This window comes from Saccopteryx leptura, chromosome 2 (assembly GCF_036850995.1).
Source record: "Saccopteryx leptura isolate mSacLep1 chromosome 2, mSacLep1_pri_phased_curated, whole genome shotgun sequence".
Lineage (NCBI taxonomy): Eukaryota > Metazoa > Chordata > Mammalia > Chiroptera > Emballonuridae > Saccopteryx > Saccopteryx leptura.
In genome coordinates, this window is record NC_089504.1 from 259,777,328 (window position 1) to 259,791,802 (window position 14,475).

Here is a 14,475-nt window from a genome sequence, read left to right on the forward strand (position 1 = left end):
GTCGCCTCCCTGAACGGGTGACCCAGAGGAGACGTTTGGGCAGAAGTGGTGGGTGCATGTGCACAGGAGGTCCGAGCAGCTGGCTGCTGAGGAAGAAAGCCTTCCTCCCCAGTTCCCCACAGGACTCGGAAGACGACATCAGTCCTTCAGGATCTTTTATTAACGTATAGAAAATGTGTTTAAAAAAGGAACTATACAGAGGCTTAAAGCAACCAGGACTAAAAATACTAGTTAACAATGGTTAACAAGCGGAGATCCCAGTCTTTGAGCTACCGGGCCAGGCAAGCTGGGGGCGTCGGTCTGTCCGCTCCCTCCCGGGGTTTTTGTTCTGTTTAGTTTAGTTCATACAAGCGTACCCCACCTGAGCCGTGCGGACTCCATTTTCTCCTTGTTTTCCTTCTTCCTTCCAGCCTTTCTTTCACATCAATGCTTTTCTGAGCACACTGTAGCTACAAAGTCAGTAAATTGGTCTTTGTTATTTATTTTTTTACCTGAAAAGGCTGTTAAAAGGTTAAAATGGCAAACGCAAATTCAGAGGGATTGGAGGATTTGGTGTTGGTGAGTTCTCTGAACGACTATCTAGGGTGGGTTTCAGCTGGCCGCGCCCCGGGTGACCGCTCCCTAAAGTCACAGTGAAGTCACAGTGACTTGCTCAGGGCATGGGGCAGTCTATGGGCCTGGAGTGAACTTGAAGTTGGAATAATTGGAGGAGGGTGGGGGGCAATGTGAATGACAGGAAGGAGGTGTCTGTCAGTTAACAATAACTCCTACAGGTTCTGACCCTTGAGCCTATGGTTAAACTTGAGTCTAGGTCTCAGGACAGGAGTGGGAGGCAGGGTGGGTGGTTGAGGAGCACTTTCTTGGCTGACACAACTGCATTAACCATGGTTTCCACTGCGGGTAACACACAGGTGTCCCTGCATGGAAGAGGACCATGACATGAACTCCCCTCTCAGGGAGTTCTAGCTATGCCCCAATATATTATAGAAATGTCATTCAATGAAGAGAAAGGGGTTCATTTCTGGGGTTTTGGCCTGGCAGCTAAAACTACCAAGAAACAATTTCCTTCTCAATTCCCCAAAGTGGCATAGAGAGCTGAGATTATAGCCAACTGTCCTCTGAGCTCCGGGCCCACTGGGGAAGTCCCCTGCCGTCTTCTAGCCATCTCCTCCGAAATTTCCGCTGATGTGCTCCTGCCAGGGCCCACAAAGAATGATGTCTTTGTGCCCCTGAAAGTCTGGGAAGAGGGAGCCCAAACTAGTCTGTCACCTGCCAGTTTCAGCCTAAAAATTCTTGGGATTTCTGCCTTTGATACCACCTGCATCTGTTTGAATACATTACTGATGTAGCCTTTCCCTCCCCAATTCAGGAGTGAAACTGACACTCCAGGCACAGGTGCCATGTTTATTCTGTGACTTTCCCGCCCCAATCCTGGCTACATTGTCTGCCCCAGTTTGGAAAGCATGGCTCTGGAGTTTCCCACTGTCCAATGTTGGGTGAGAGGGAGGCCACAGATCCCCAAAGCAGCGGTCTGGGGGTAGGGGTACCAGTGTTTGTGTTCTGGTCTTGATCTTCCCCTCCCAACCTGCTGGGACCCCTGCAGCATTGGTGGTATAGTGGTGAGCATAGCTGCCTTCCAACCTGCTGGGACCCTCTTTCTCACATCCTGTGTAAGAAAAACAAACAAACAGCCAGGATGTTTCTTACTCCTGATGGTGAGGTTGAGGATCCCCTGGAGTATGTTGCAAAAACAATTTAAGACTCCCTCTTTTTAAAATACTGAGGGGAAGTGGCACGAGAAGCCCCTTTGTGAGACCGTGAGCAAATCCATGATGGTGGCCACTCGGTTAAGTAGATAGAAGGGGCGGCCACTCATGAAGTAGCAAAGTGGGAGTGTTAGAATCAGACAAAGCACTTCCGATTATGACTCTCCTTATAGCTGTGTGATTTTCGGCATGTTGCTGAACCTTTCTGTGCCTTCGTTCTCTCATCTGTAAAATGGTTAAACTTGAGTCAGGGTTCTGGTGACAACTTAACAAAATAACATATGTCAAGTTCCTAACCCATTATTTGGAAAACAGTAGGTGTGCCACAATACCAATTCTCTGAAGTCTTCATTTGGAGAGAGGGAAATGAAAAAGCCTATGCTACATCTGAGCTCAGCTGTTTAACTAAGCAGCTGTGTGAACTTGAGCAAGCTGCCTAACCTTTCTGGGCCCGGAGTGTGAAATGAGAGAGCTGGGGGAGATACCCTGAGTCTCTTCCAGTGCTGAAGGTGTGCTCCTAACATTTGCCTTTTGGATGCAGTGTTGAGCAGGTCAGTGTTCAATGACCGGATGCGGAAAAGCAACCCAAGGTATCGCTGGGGGCTGCTAAACCGCTGACGGGAAGAAAATAATAGTACTCATCTGTGCGTTTGCCTCTGCCACGTCTCAGGACTCCAACCCTCTCTGTGGCTTAGGGGCTGCAGGCCTCCTCGGATGTTTGCACTGCCTTCCACAAACCCACAGGGGCCAACGAGCTGATGCTAGCACCTGGGAGAGCCGATTGGTGAGACCGAAAGGGTTAATGTTTCCGAATTGGAAATTTCGCATGAGCACAGCCTCACAGCTGACAAGGAGGAGCTGTTTTAGTAAGCTAACAGAGGGGCCGAGTTTTTCTGGGGAACAAGAGCCGTGCTCTGTGGATGTCCTGCAGTTTCCCGATGAAGCTTGGGGAAGGAGGGAGGATTTCTGGTCCAGAGAAAAGGCAACACTGCCCAAAGACAGCGAGGCTTGCCAAGGACACTGGGACAACGAAGTGCTTCAGGTGTGATGAAGTCCTGCCTCAGGCAAGGGGTGACCTTGACAAAATAATCAGGAATGCTGGAGGTGACAAAGCAGGCTTGTGACTGGGGAGAAAAGGAGAGGTCCAGGCAGGCTGAGCGAGCCAGGAAAGGCCTGCTTCTCCGTGTCTGGGCAGAGACAAGCTCCTGGGACCTTCATTTCTTCTCAGGCGACGTGAGCGAGCTGACAGGGGTGTGGGGAGGTTGGGGCCTGAGAGCGAGGAGCTAATGCTGGTCCCTCAGCCGGGACCTCACACCCGTCTCCACATTGTGATGGTGGGGCCCCTGGAGAGAAGCCTTGCTTTCAGTCCCTAATGATCCATCAGCTCGTTTTTTTATGTGATTTGGCATTTTATATTTTATTTTTCCTTCTTCCCAGCCATTTCTCCAGCTCGAAGAACACAGAATGAATGTAAGCAAACCCAGGGTGAAACCGTTAGGATGAAGCACCAGAGCCACACTGTCACACGGGACTGGAGCCGACCCCACACGCCCTCTTCAGGTGCACTGGGGTTCTTTCCCTACTTGCTTTCAGGGGTTTTCGTTGAGTCAGTGAGTTCCCGTTTGGCCCGGTGGTGCCCATGCAGTCGAGGGAAACCTCATCACACCGGGAAAACAAGGGTTTGAGGAAGCAGTCAAAGCTCTTCAGGGACGTGGCCAAAGGACGCCAGGGTACGGCCAGAGAGAGGCCACAGGCACAATCCAGAAGCCACCCTTGGGAGTCACCTTTCCTCAGCCCCCGTGCCCCTGTCCCCTGGGGGGAAACGGACCAGGCAGAGCCCGGCCAGCAGCTCCTGCATCTGGAGCTCTGGGCAGAGGCAGACACCCAGCTTCACAGGTCCGCCCCGGCCTCTGAGGTCCAGGGCCCTCCTGCAGCCTTGACAAGTCCTCACAAGCCAAGTGAGAACCCCTGTCCCACCTTCTGTGGGATTACGGGAACGGAACTCAAGGTGGAATCTTCTAGAGGTTCCTTTTGGGTTTTAAGAGCAGACAGTGAGGGGCAAGGCCAGTGCCCCCTTGGGAGGGAAAGAAACGGAAGGAAGGTGTTCTAGTGAACCAGAAAGAAGCCATAGGAAAGCACATATCCTGGGTCAGCAGCCCTACCTTTCCTGAAATTCTGGGTGGGGGTTAAAAAAAAGAAGAAAAAAGAATTGAAGCTCCAAGAGTATTTGCCAGTCCAGGCCACCAACTGGGTGGTGCCAACCCCTCAGCTTGGTCCATCGTTCTCACAGGGTCTATTTTTCCCTCCAGAAGGCAGAACAGAGAGGAGCTCACAAACCCAATCTCAGCTGATGGTTTTACAACAGCTCTTTGGAAAGGTTCCATAATGACCTTCCGGGCCTCCACCGACAGCTCTGTTCCAGCACTGAATTTCACAAGTCTAAACGTGGTAGGGATTGTTGGGTTTGGCATTGAGCTCATTGGCAACCTTGGTTCTCCAGGTCTGTGTCGGGAAGACCAATATTCTGTGTGCAGGGCGCTGGGGGAGGGGGTCCCAGGTGGAGAGGAGCAGGTGCGAAGTCCTGACCGCTGCATATGGGGTGGGTCTGTGGAGGGTCAGGTGGACTGAGCTATCTGTGGACGTTTGCTCTCCATTTAACTGTTTTCTTTTTTCTTTCACAAATCTGTGCAAATCCGTTGGCCAGTTTTCCTGGGTCCTGGTTTGGTGTGGGTTCTCCCAGGAACGTGGAGGACCTTACTGTCCTCACCCCGACGACAATGCCCACGGGGTTACTGGATAGGACTGGGGGTTGTGATCGCCACCTTGTGGCGACACTCAGCAAGTCTCCCTCCCCCAGGTAAGTCTGATCTGAAGGCCAGCACTTTTCCACACATTGGCTTCTCCATACCACTTCCCCTCCAGCAGTGACCCTGGAGGAAGCGAGTTTCCTGTGCTGGAAACTGTCTTTCTGATGGGGAAACGCAACAAGGAGGGCCTGTTTGGATCTCGGGTCTAGGCAGTGAGTCTGTTGCAGTCATTGGTGGTTTTCTCGTTTGTGTTTGTAAGTACATACTATCCTGGTGTGTCTCCAGTTAAATTGTCCTTGGGCAGGGTCTGATTCCTTTTGTGTCCCTGGAGGGGAACTCGGGTGCTCAGGGTGGGTGTTTTTGAGTGTTGCTGTGGATCCACCTGTGGGAAGAACTACCTGTGTGGAAGAGCCGGCTTAGCAGAGATCAGGGAGTGAAGGTGAAACACTCCGAGGCAGGTTGGCCAGGGGTCTTGGGGAAGAGAAGAGGCACAGTGTCTCTTACAAATGGTAAAAACTCGTGGGAAAATGATTCTACTTAAAAAAAAAAAAAAGGAATCTAAATCCTTTTGGGTGAGCTCATCTCTGGAGTCCCTTTCTTGCTTTAAGATCCTTTAAAATGAATCTAGGTGGTGCCACAGAGGCTATTCTTAGAAGTGTCCCTTGGGGTAAAATGGTTCCAGTGAAAGGCAGATTTGGGTTTGCACCGATGTTCCCTGGCTGTCACCTGAGCGGCTACACGAGGGCTCAGGGTCCTGTTGCAGCTCCCTAGATGTGGTGGGCTGTTACCGGGGCCACCCCAGCCCCGGGGCTCTGCTTTCATGTACAAAATCAGTGCAGCCTCCTGCTTGGCATAAGCCTTCCTGCACTGTGTGTGTATGTGTGTGTTGTGACTTCCGAATCTGTCTCCTTCCTCCCTTCTTCCCTTCCTTCCCCCCTTTCCAAATAAGGCAGGTTTTCCGGTGAATTTTTGCTACTTGCTGGAGCTCTCACCAATGCCAGTGAGGTGTTCAGTTCAGATGAGCACTGCTGACTGTCAGAGCTGAAAGGGAAGAAGTCACTCTGGTTCGCCCTTTCATGCCACCGGTGAGGAAACTGAGGCCCAGGGAGGTGCAGCCACCTCCCTGCGGTCACAGAGCCCGCGACACTGGCCTAGACCTTCGCTTCCCAGCATCCCCATTCAGCGGGCGTCCTGCTGTTCGCCGGTGGCCCACCGCTCTCGCCGAGCCTTACTTAATGTTCTGGTTTCTAGACAGGATTGTTCATGTTTTCTTGCCTCTCCTAGGTGTTTCCGGAAGCCCACGGTGAACGAAGAAATGAACACATCATCCCTGTTTTTCAGGAGGCCTGCTGTGGGCGTGGGTTCTGCCGCAGCAAGCGGCAGCTGACGCGTCTGGTGACATCACAGGTGTGCCTCTCAGCCTCGAGGACGATCCCTTCTCATCCAAGCTCGGCTGGGCTGTGGACGGTCCCATTAGAACATTTCCTACTCTTGGGCCCATCCGGAGCTGGCTGGGAAGGTACCAGGATGCAGATAATGGAACCGGGCCCTCAGGAAAGGGAGGCGAAGGGGTCGGGCAGCTGGGGAACCGAGCTCGGATTCGGCAGACGCTGCAGGGTCAGCTGCAGCCGACATCTGATTTGGTGAAGTTGAAGACTCTTGGCTTCTAGAGCCTCCAGTGCGCCTGGGCTTAAAAATCAAATCATCGCTAGTGGAGAGAGCACATCTCATAAGGCGGGAGGTGGGCCACAACCCTCGCCGGTTCACCTTTGGATTTCCAGATGTAATTTCCTCCTGTGCTTTTCACTTTTCCTCTCAAAGGCAGAATAATAAAAGAAGATGAAGAAAGGCTTCTCCTGGCCTCACCTCATTAAGGAGGTCATTCCTGTTTCACATGGGACCAAAGGAGAGGAAAACAAAAACAAAAGCCTCAAATTCTACCTCTTCCCAGGGATTATCGGTCAGGAGACTGGCCAACTGACCATAGAGCTTCTTTGACTCCGATTAAGCCTTCCACACAGAGGAGAGCCCAGCTGAAGACAGAAATCAGTTTGTAACTCAGAGAAAAAAAATAACACTCCTGACATGTAGGACCAGAAACAGAACGGAGCTAGGTAAGGCTGTTCTTCATGGGACCTCAAATCTCAGTGGTGGGGGCCCCGAATTCTCCTTCTTCTGTCTTTTCCTCAAGGCCAGACCCCAAAGCATTAAAAGCCACAACCGTCTCCCTTTCCCGCTCCCAAAGAGGGAGGGAGCAGTGACGTGTGACCCACAGGGACACAGCCACTGTGCAGCTGCGGGACAAACATGGGCGATGGACACCTTGGGAACCGGAACCTGAGGCAGTGGTTGGGCCCTGGGGGTCTCCAGGCAGCATGGAGGCAGGCACAGGATCGCTTGGAGCTGGAAGGGAGCCACCACACCTTGAGAAGTAACAGGGGACACTCGGCCGGAAGGGTCAGAAGATGAGACTCTTTGGCCTGTGAAAGAGGACTTGAGTTGGTGGGATGGGGTCAGCTCAGTCCACGTCCTCTTAAGGGGAGTTGTTGGCAAAACTCTCTTGCAGAGGCTTCTTCCATTGGCCTGCGTGAGCACCGGGCCATCGAAGGCAGTGGCCAGGGACAAAAATGTGGGAGTGAAGGGCATCTCAGAAAGAGGGCACAGAGAGAAGGTATGTGCCCATCACCATAACAACCTGACTCCTGCACTTGCCTTTGAGTTGGTCTTCTACGAAAACATCTCCCCTTTCCTGCTGGGTGGGGGGCGGGGGGAGGAGGGAGAATGGATTGAGGGTCAGGCCCACGGGTGGCAGAAACCATGGGCAGTGATGCTCAGCTGATCCTGCTAAACCCCGCTTCCTTCAGACACTCGGATTATGTTGCAAAGCACAGTACTATGACCCCCCTACCCCTTGTTTCATATTATAAAATACAAATGACAGAAAAGATCAGTTGGCCAGTGGCCACCCACGGCTCAGAAATGCAAGGACCGCCGTTTCCTCCCCACCACAGGACGGTGGTTGTAGGGGCGTGCCTTCATTTCCACGAAGGGGATGGAGGACTCGTGGCCTCTCCAGTGGTACCAGTTGATCCCCTGGGAAGGAGGAAGGGTAGCATGTCAGAGAACCCAAGATGTGGCGCGTTTCCCAGTGTGCTCAGAGCATAGCCTCTCCCCAGCGTTTGCCTTTTAAACGTGTAGCCTGGGTCTCTGTCTGGAAGGTGTCGCAGGTCACTCCTTACTGCCAGCTCTGTGCTTTTGGCCTTCAGGGTTTGCCTGCACCAGACGCTAGAGCTTCAAAATCCCAACAGCATGAAAGCATTTCGGAGAGAGTCACAGTGTGGGACTGCTCACTCCTAGAGGGAGAGTCAGGTGGTTCCCACTGAGGTGACCAACACTCTTGGTCTGTCCAGGACTAGGGGTTCCCCTGGCTGTGGGCATTCCAGTGCTAAGGCTGAGAACGTCCCAGCTGGTCACGCCATCACCCAGCCCATCCTAGAGATATGTGGCCTCGAATGGGGACAGACAGCCCTGTTTACACATGGGGAAGAGCCCTGACCTCTCTCTTCCTGGGTTACTCTCTAGGCTGAGACTGAACCCACAAAGCTGCCCCTGGCATTGACAGGATCTTCATGGAATCTTCCAGATGAGGAAATGAACTAGGACTTGACTGGTTGTCAAGGGCTTCTCTGGGTGAGTTCTCGCTCCCGAGTCCACTCCTGCCTCCCACTCCATCCTGCCCTCACCCCGGGTCTGCCTTCCTTTCCTCTTTGTACCCCTCCCTTCTTGAGACTGAGCATTTCATTTTAAAAGGGAAGGTAAGACCCACACGTGCGATTTAAACATAAAGCTAAGGGCCCGTGGGCTCCACGGCCCTGGGCCTCACCCACCTGACTGTGCCTGGACTCCCCGTACTTCCCGTTGAGGTTGGTTCGGTGGCAGTTCTTATACCACCACGCCCCCTTGTAGGACAGGGCGCAGTTGGTAACGGCAATGTCATTATCTCTGTCCTTGGTGGAGAAAGGGCGTCCCTGATGATAGCTGAGGGAGTCCCCTGGAAGAAAGGAGCATTCGTGAGGTGGTTCACTTTGTCACTCTTTCGTCGGGATTTTCTGGACGTCCCAACCAACCTGGCCTTCCGCCTGCTGGTCAGCCTGGCTACCCCACGCTGCTCTCTCCGACCCATCTCCTCGGCCCGACCTTCTGCTCAGAACTCTGTCCACTGGGCACCACCTCACCCGCTGCCTGTCTTCTCCGGGACAGCCCTGGGACACGCATTCGTGACTCCCTTTGTCTCCAGAGGGGACAGGGACGAGGCACGGTGACATGGGACAATCTGGGTCACCACTTTGCAGCCTGCTTATTTTTGAAACGATTCAGTCAGAGCCTTTAATATACTGTTTCAATGGTTATTTTATGCCCAATGCGTGGTAAGTGGACCTTTGGATGGGCCATTCAGGCCTGTCTCGTGGGCACTGGGAACGGTCTGAAATGTGAAGAACAACAAAGGAAAGCACATCCTGTTTGGAGTCATGTCCCTGAAATAACCGGACAGAGGCAGAACTGGGACGAGCAATACCTTGATGGTCTTCTTAGTGCCAAGAGGTACAGACATGTTGCTAAAATTATGCACTAGCATTTAGTTAATTAAAAGAACCGACAATGCCATGCACATATTTGGCAGGACATGGTTTTTAGGAAACGTGGTCTAATAGAACCCAGGAAACAGACTGGCTAAGCCTAAGGAGCAGACGCAGTGTTGTGTTCTGATAAAAGTATCAATGCAACGGAGCTTCCAGAAACAGTGGTTCTCCTTTGTAGGAATGTCATAAAAAACCTCTAGAGAAAACGTGATGACATGTGTGGTTCTGTGGAAGAATGAACAGGAACGGGCCAGTGGGGGACAATTAAGGGCTGCTGTCTGCTCATTGATGGGGTGATGATGATTTCTCATGGGTGGGGGGCGCATCGCAGAATACGGGAGGGGGAATCTGGTCTATTTGCATTAAAGATGGCTTCCTAGATGTCATTGCAGGGGCGATGTCTACCCAGACAAAGGTTCTGCCCTCTCTGGGTAGGAACCCACACTGATTAATCTTGACAAGAAAAATAATTCTTACCCTCCCACTGAACTTTGTTTTTTAAATCTTAAAAGAACTTTCACTGTATTTAAATTGCACTCCCTCCCCCCCCCCCCCCCATGAGGACTCTGAAGCCTTGGGAAATTGATTTCGGGTCACCTGCGTGGTTAGGGACAGCTGGACCAGAGCCAGCGATTCGCAGCCCTGTGCCCGGCTCCCTGGCCAGGGGGGAATTCCCAAACTCAGGTGCTGCCAGGATGGCTCAGGCCTGGAGCAGGGGGAACCTGGTCCTGCCACACGTCTGTGCAGGGCCTGCTCAGGGGCCAGGGCACCTGCAGTGCCGTTGTAGTCTCCTACACGGAGTTTGTACAGGCTTCTGCTGTCCTCGACAGAGAACTTGTCGTAATAGGCGAAGGCGGCCTCCTGGGCGTCCCGCATGTCCACGCGCAGCTCATAGCGGCCCTGGGACGTGATCCTGTGGATGTGGTCCAGCCCTGCGGAGATGAACAGAGAATGTAGGAGCCTGGGACTGTGGCCTCAAGACAGGTGTCACCAGGAAGAGGAAGGGCGTCTGGGTGGCTCGGCCTGTCCCAGGCTGTTGTCAAACAGCCCCTCCCAGACCCGGAACGTCCTCCTGGAAAGCCTGTCCCAGGTTTGCAGAGGAGTCTCTACCCCAGGTCAGCTCAGGGGCCCTGATGTCTAGTTTAGGCCCAGTGACTGACAAGCCCTGAGCCCCGGTGTGCCTGGCCCTGTCCCTGCTACCTCTCACGCCAAACATGGCGTTGGGTGAAAGTGACAAGGGGCATCAGATGGGCGTCAATCCTTTGGCATGAGTGACAGGAAGTAAGGGGTAGAAATAGTGATCAGAGGAGCCTGCGACCCAGGCTCTCCAAATACCCTGCATCTCCTAGTAGCCTACAAAGGGGTCTGTCCACCTCTCTTCACAAACCCTCCTCACTTGCTCAGCCTCCAGGTAACTCATAACTGCCGCCTCCTTGGATAACTGCCCTTGACCAAACAGGAGTCACTTCGCCCTGGAAGCTGCAGTCTCCACGCCCCACACTGTGGGACAGACCCCCATCAATGCCTGGTGGGGGCTACAGACAGAAGCCCAGCCCCCTGACCCCAGCGCTGAGGAGCAGTCTAGGCTACAGTGCTTCCCTGAGGATCAGACTGAAGCTAGTCTCCAGCCAAGACCCCATTTTTGCATCTGCTCCCCATACCGGCTTTATTCTGCTTTCCCTACTCCCCCTCTCCTGAGGGCACCCCCAGATATAACCCATGAACAAGAATCCCTCTCTTAGGCTCTGCTGCTAGGAAACCCAACTCAGGACAAAAACCATGGGTCACACCCATTCGGTTACACCAACCTGAGTCTTGCTGCCAAACGACACATCCCCAGGCCACGCCCCTGTTCCGGAGCTTTCGCTGGCTCCCTGTCCCCTACGGAACCAAGTCCAGATGTCTCTTCCAGAGTTTAGATACCACGTGTGCCTTTATTCACCTCACCCCATTTTCTTCTGTCCCTGACTCCTCCTCCTCTCTGGCTGGCTGGTCTCTCCCCTGTCCCGCTGGTTCACATCGAGGGGACCCTTGCCTCCCCTCTGTGCTGGTCCCCTCCCCTCCTGTGTGCTGCTGCTCCTCCGTGCCCCTCCAGGAAGCGGAACGCGTCCTCCTCTCAGGGTCTGCGGCCTTCTCGTCAGTAGCTCAGAGGTTAGTACGGTGCTTCCCAGTACAGGATGACATCTCTGAGGACAGGACAGATATTTGGGGCCTAAGGAGTAAATAACCTTGAATTGATAGGGGGAGTGGTATTTCTAAATTCTCTTTCTCAATTTAAGATTAAGGAGAAACCTTAACCGTGATTCTAACCTTAACTCTCATCTCAGTTTGGTGCTAGTATTTCTGTGGTTTGATACCCAACACAGACCTAATAGGCACCCAACAAATTCTTATCATTGACTGGTTGCGAGCTACACTTTAGGTGCCTACAGGCCCCCAGGCACTGCAAGAGGCAATGGGGTTAAGAGAGGAACACGCTGTGGTCCCAGACCTACACAGAGCTGGCATAATATAGTCAGGGAGACTGGGAAATGGTCTGTGATTTCAGAGCGTGGAAATTGGCCACTAATAAGGGAGTGTCCAGCTGTCCTACAGATAAAGGTTGAGTCAGATGGGCAGGATGTGTTCTCTGGGTCTTTGGATATACATAGACACCAAGGCACACAGGGCCTCGGCCAGGGGGCTGGGGGAGCATTCCTCGCAGAGGAGACGTCAGTGGCTCTGAATGTTTGGAGTGTGGTGTCGGGCGGGGGGTCTGCGGGGAAGAGGGGGGCGCTCGGTGGGGAGCGGGCTGCATGGTAGCTCGGAGAGGCCCAGTACCTGAGCTAAAGTGCTTAGCTTTCACCTGGCGGTTATGAGGAGTCCTTAGGAAGTTTTACATATGGGGTGCACCACTGCGCAGATTTGGGGTGTGAGGAAGACCACCCTGGTGGCCATGTGCCAATGAGCGGTCCTGGAGGCGGGGAGGACGTTTAGGGGAGAGAGATGGTGAGGGCCGGAGGGGACAGTGACAGGGAGGTAGAGAGGAGGCCGCGAATTCGGAACCCGGTTATTCTCACTGAAAATCTAACCAAGAGGGGAGGCAGGTCAGAAAATGTACTCCCTCCAGGGAGTAGCACCCGCCACCTGCCACTCACCTGGGCCGGGCATGTGCTTACCTTCTCACACCTGTTCTGTCTCAATCTGCACCTCTCGCCAGTGTCGGCCCTCTAAGAAACTGACGGCCACCTCTGATGCCACTCGCCCTGTTCTCCTTCCCTCGCCAAGTCAGGCAATAGCGTCCCCCCAAGGAACGGGAGCAGAGTGGCTGCCTGGTTCTCTCCTGCCCCGCAGGCCGGCCGGCTGGCTGGCTGGTGCCGGCTCGTGGGAGATGGCCAGCCGCCCTGGTGCCCTTCGCGCCCCCCTTGCCCGGCAGGCTGACCCGCGCCTTTGTAGTTGCCTCTTGTCAAGACCCATCAGCATAAGAGGCCATTAATAAGGATGGGAAGAGACAGAGCAAAGAGGAAACCACCACAATGAGATCAAAACAAATCAATAGTGCAGCCAAACAGAGCCGGAGGTACTGAAAGCAATTCACGAGCTGTCAACTCCTCAGCAGACGCGGGGTGGCTGAGCCTCCCGGATGGATGCAGAGAGGAGCGAGGCAGACAGAAAGCCAGAGCAGCAGGCCGTGGGCAAGCAAAACGGGGGCGTTACCCAGCCAGAACTCATCCTCCAGGTTCCCGAAGCCGTCTCGGTACTCGGCCCACTTCCGGAAGAAGTCCGTCTGGCCGTTCTGCCGCCTCTGGAACACCTGCGAAGAGGTGGGGTAGGGGGTGGGGGGCGAGGATCACGGGAAGCCAGAGAAGGAACTTGTGAGTAACATCGCTGGGACTCGGTTTTATATGCGCAAGGACACCGGCGCTCGGACACAGAGCTCTGCAGTACAGAGCTCAGCACTTGCACAGCCGTGTTCGTAGGGGACGCTCAGCGCCCTTCTCGCCAAGCGCAGAGGCCCCGAGGAGCAGGCCGGGGGTGATGCTGACACTGGGATTCATCACACATCGAGCCCCCAGAGAGTCAGGGGAAACTGGCTCTCAGAGTCATCTTTTTGCACCAGGAGTGCGGCAGACAGCATTTCTCACTAAAAGAGCAGGACCCACTTCACATCAGCTAGTCACTTCACATCACTCCGTCACAGGCAAAGCTACTGCATATCATTCATTTTCCAAGCTGGTTCAGTGCCAATCTCATCCAGCCTCCAATACACCCTAGCCTCGGCTTCAATCTCCAGTTATGCTTTATGAAGGCGGCACAGATATGTCAGGAACAAACAAGGCAGTGTCTCCTAAGAGTAGCTATTATGGGCACAGTCACCATTTTACTCCATTCAAAGACTTCTTTCCACCCATACTCACTCGGCTGATGCCGGGCTGCTTCAGGGCCCGGCTGCGGGACCCTTCCCGTCTGCATCGTGGGCTGCCCTGATGGCTGGGGACATTTCTGAGGCTACCTTTCCCTTCTCTCTGTCCTGAGCTCCCAGACAGGGAGGAGGGTGGTCACAGGAAATGTCTCCCCTTTTCCTAGTCATTGGTGCTACCTGAAGGCTGCGGCTGCTCTGGGGGAGAACCGGGGAGGCCAAGGAAGCTGGGGGGCAGGAGTGGTTTTTGTAACTAGAGCTGACTACGCATGGTCTGTCCCTCCTCTGCTCCCTCAAATGCAGTCGTCTGATAGAACGATCCTCATGACCCCCCCAGAGAGGCTCGCCTCCTCTATTCCTTTATGATAGCTGTAGTCCCCAGCAGGCAAGACCCTGTGTTTATCTGAGTCACTGGTCCCTGTCCTGGCACCTCTCTGCATGAACTGTCATTGCAGAAGGACACCCCCCCCCCTCCCTGGGCCAGGCCACTGCAGCCTCCATATGCTACTCCTTTCTCTGCCCGGCCAAACCTATGACTGGGTTGCTGAGAAAGGGCCCTGAGGACAATGACAAGCCCCCAAGAGGGACATGAGGGGGGTAGACAAAGGGATGGGTAGAGGATGGCAAAGTCTGGGTCTGCCGGCGCTGAGCAAGGTGGACTAGAACACCAGGACATTTACTTGCATGGAGAGCCGCGTGTGTACTTACAATCCAGCCCCCGCCGTCTGTGGTCATGTCGCAGTACACCTGCAGCTTCTGGCTGAGGTCTCCATGGAGGAAGATGGTATAAACCCCGCTCAGAGTGTCTCCGTTCATCAAATGCTGGGCACAGTCTTGAGGATGAGGGAAGACCCGGCCCCCTG

At 53.9% G+C, this 14,475-nt stretch overlaps 1 protein-coding gene across 3 annotated transcripts in view; it reads right to left on the bottom strand.

Moving 5' to 3' along the window:
- Nucleotides 1–448: 448 nt before the first annotated feature.
- TNR (tenascin R) overlaps nucleotides 449–14,475 on the bottom strand; it is a 384,873-nt gene continuing 370,846 nt past the window's right edge. For 2 of the 3 annotated variants that reach the window (XM_066371569.1, XM_066371571.1), the window contains 5 exons: nucleotides 14,321–14,472; nucleotides 12,910–13,006; nucleotides 9,984–10,145; nucleotides 8,461–8,624; nucleotides 1,590–7,666 (listed from right to left, as the gene is read on the bottom strand). In XM_066371569.1, the coding sequence (XP_066227666.1) occupies nucleotides 7,547–7,666; nucleotides 8,461–8,624; nucleotides 9,984–10,145; nucleotides 12,910–13,006; nucleotides 14,321–14,472 (695 nt within the window). In that variant the 3' untranslated portion in view covers nucleotides 1,590–7,546. The other variant, XR_010749415.1, reaches the window with a different exon arrangement.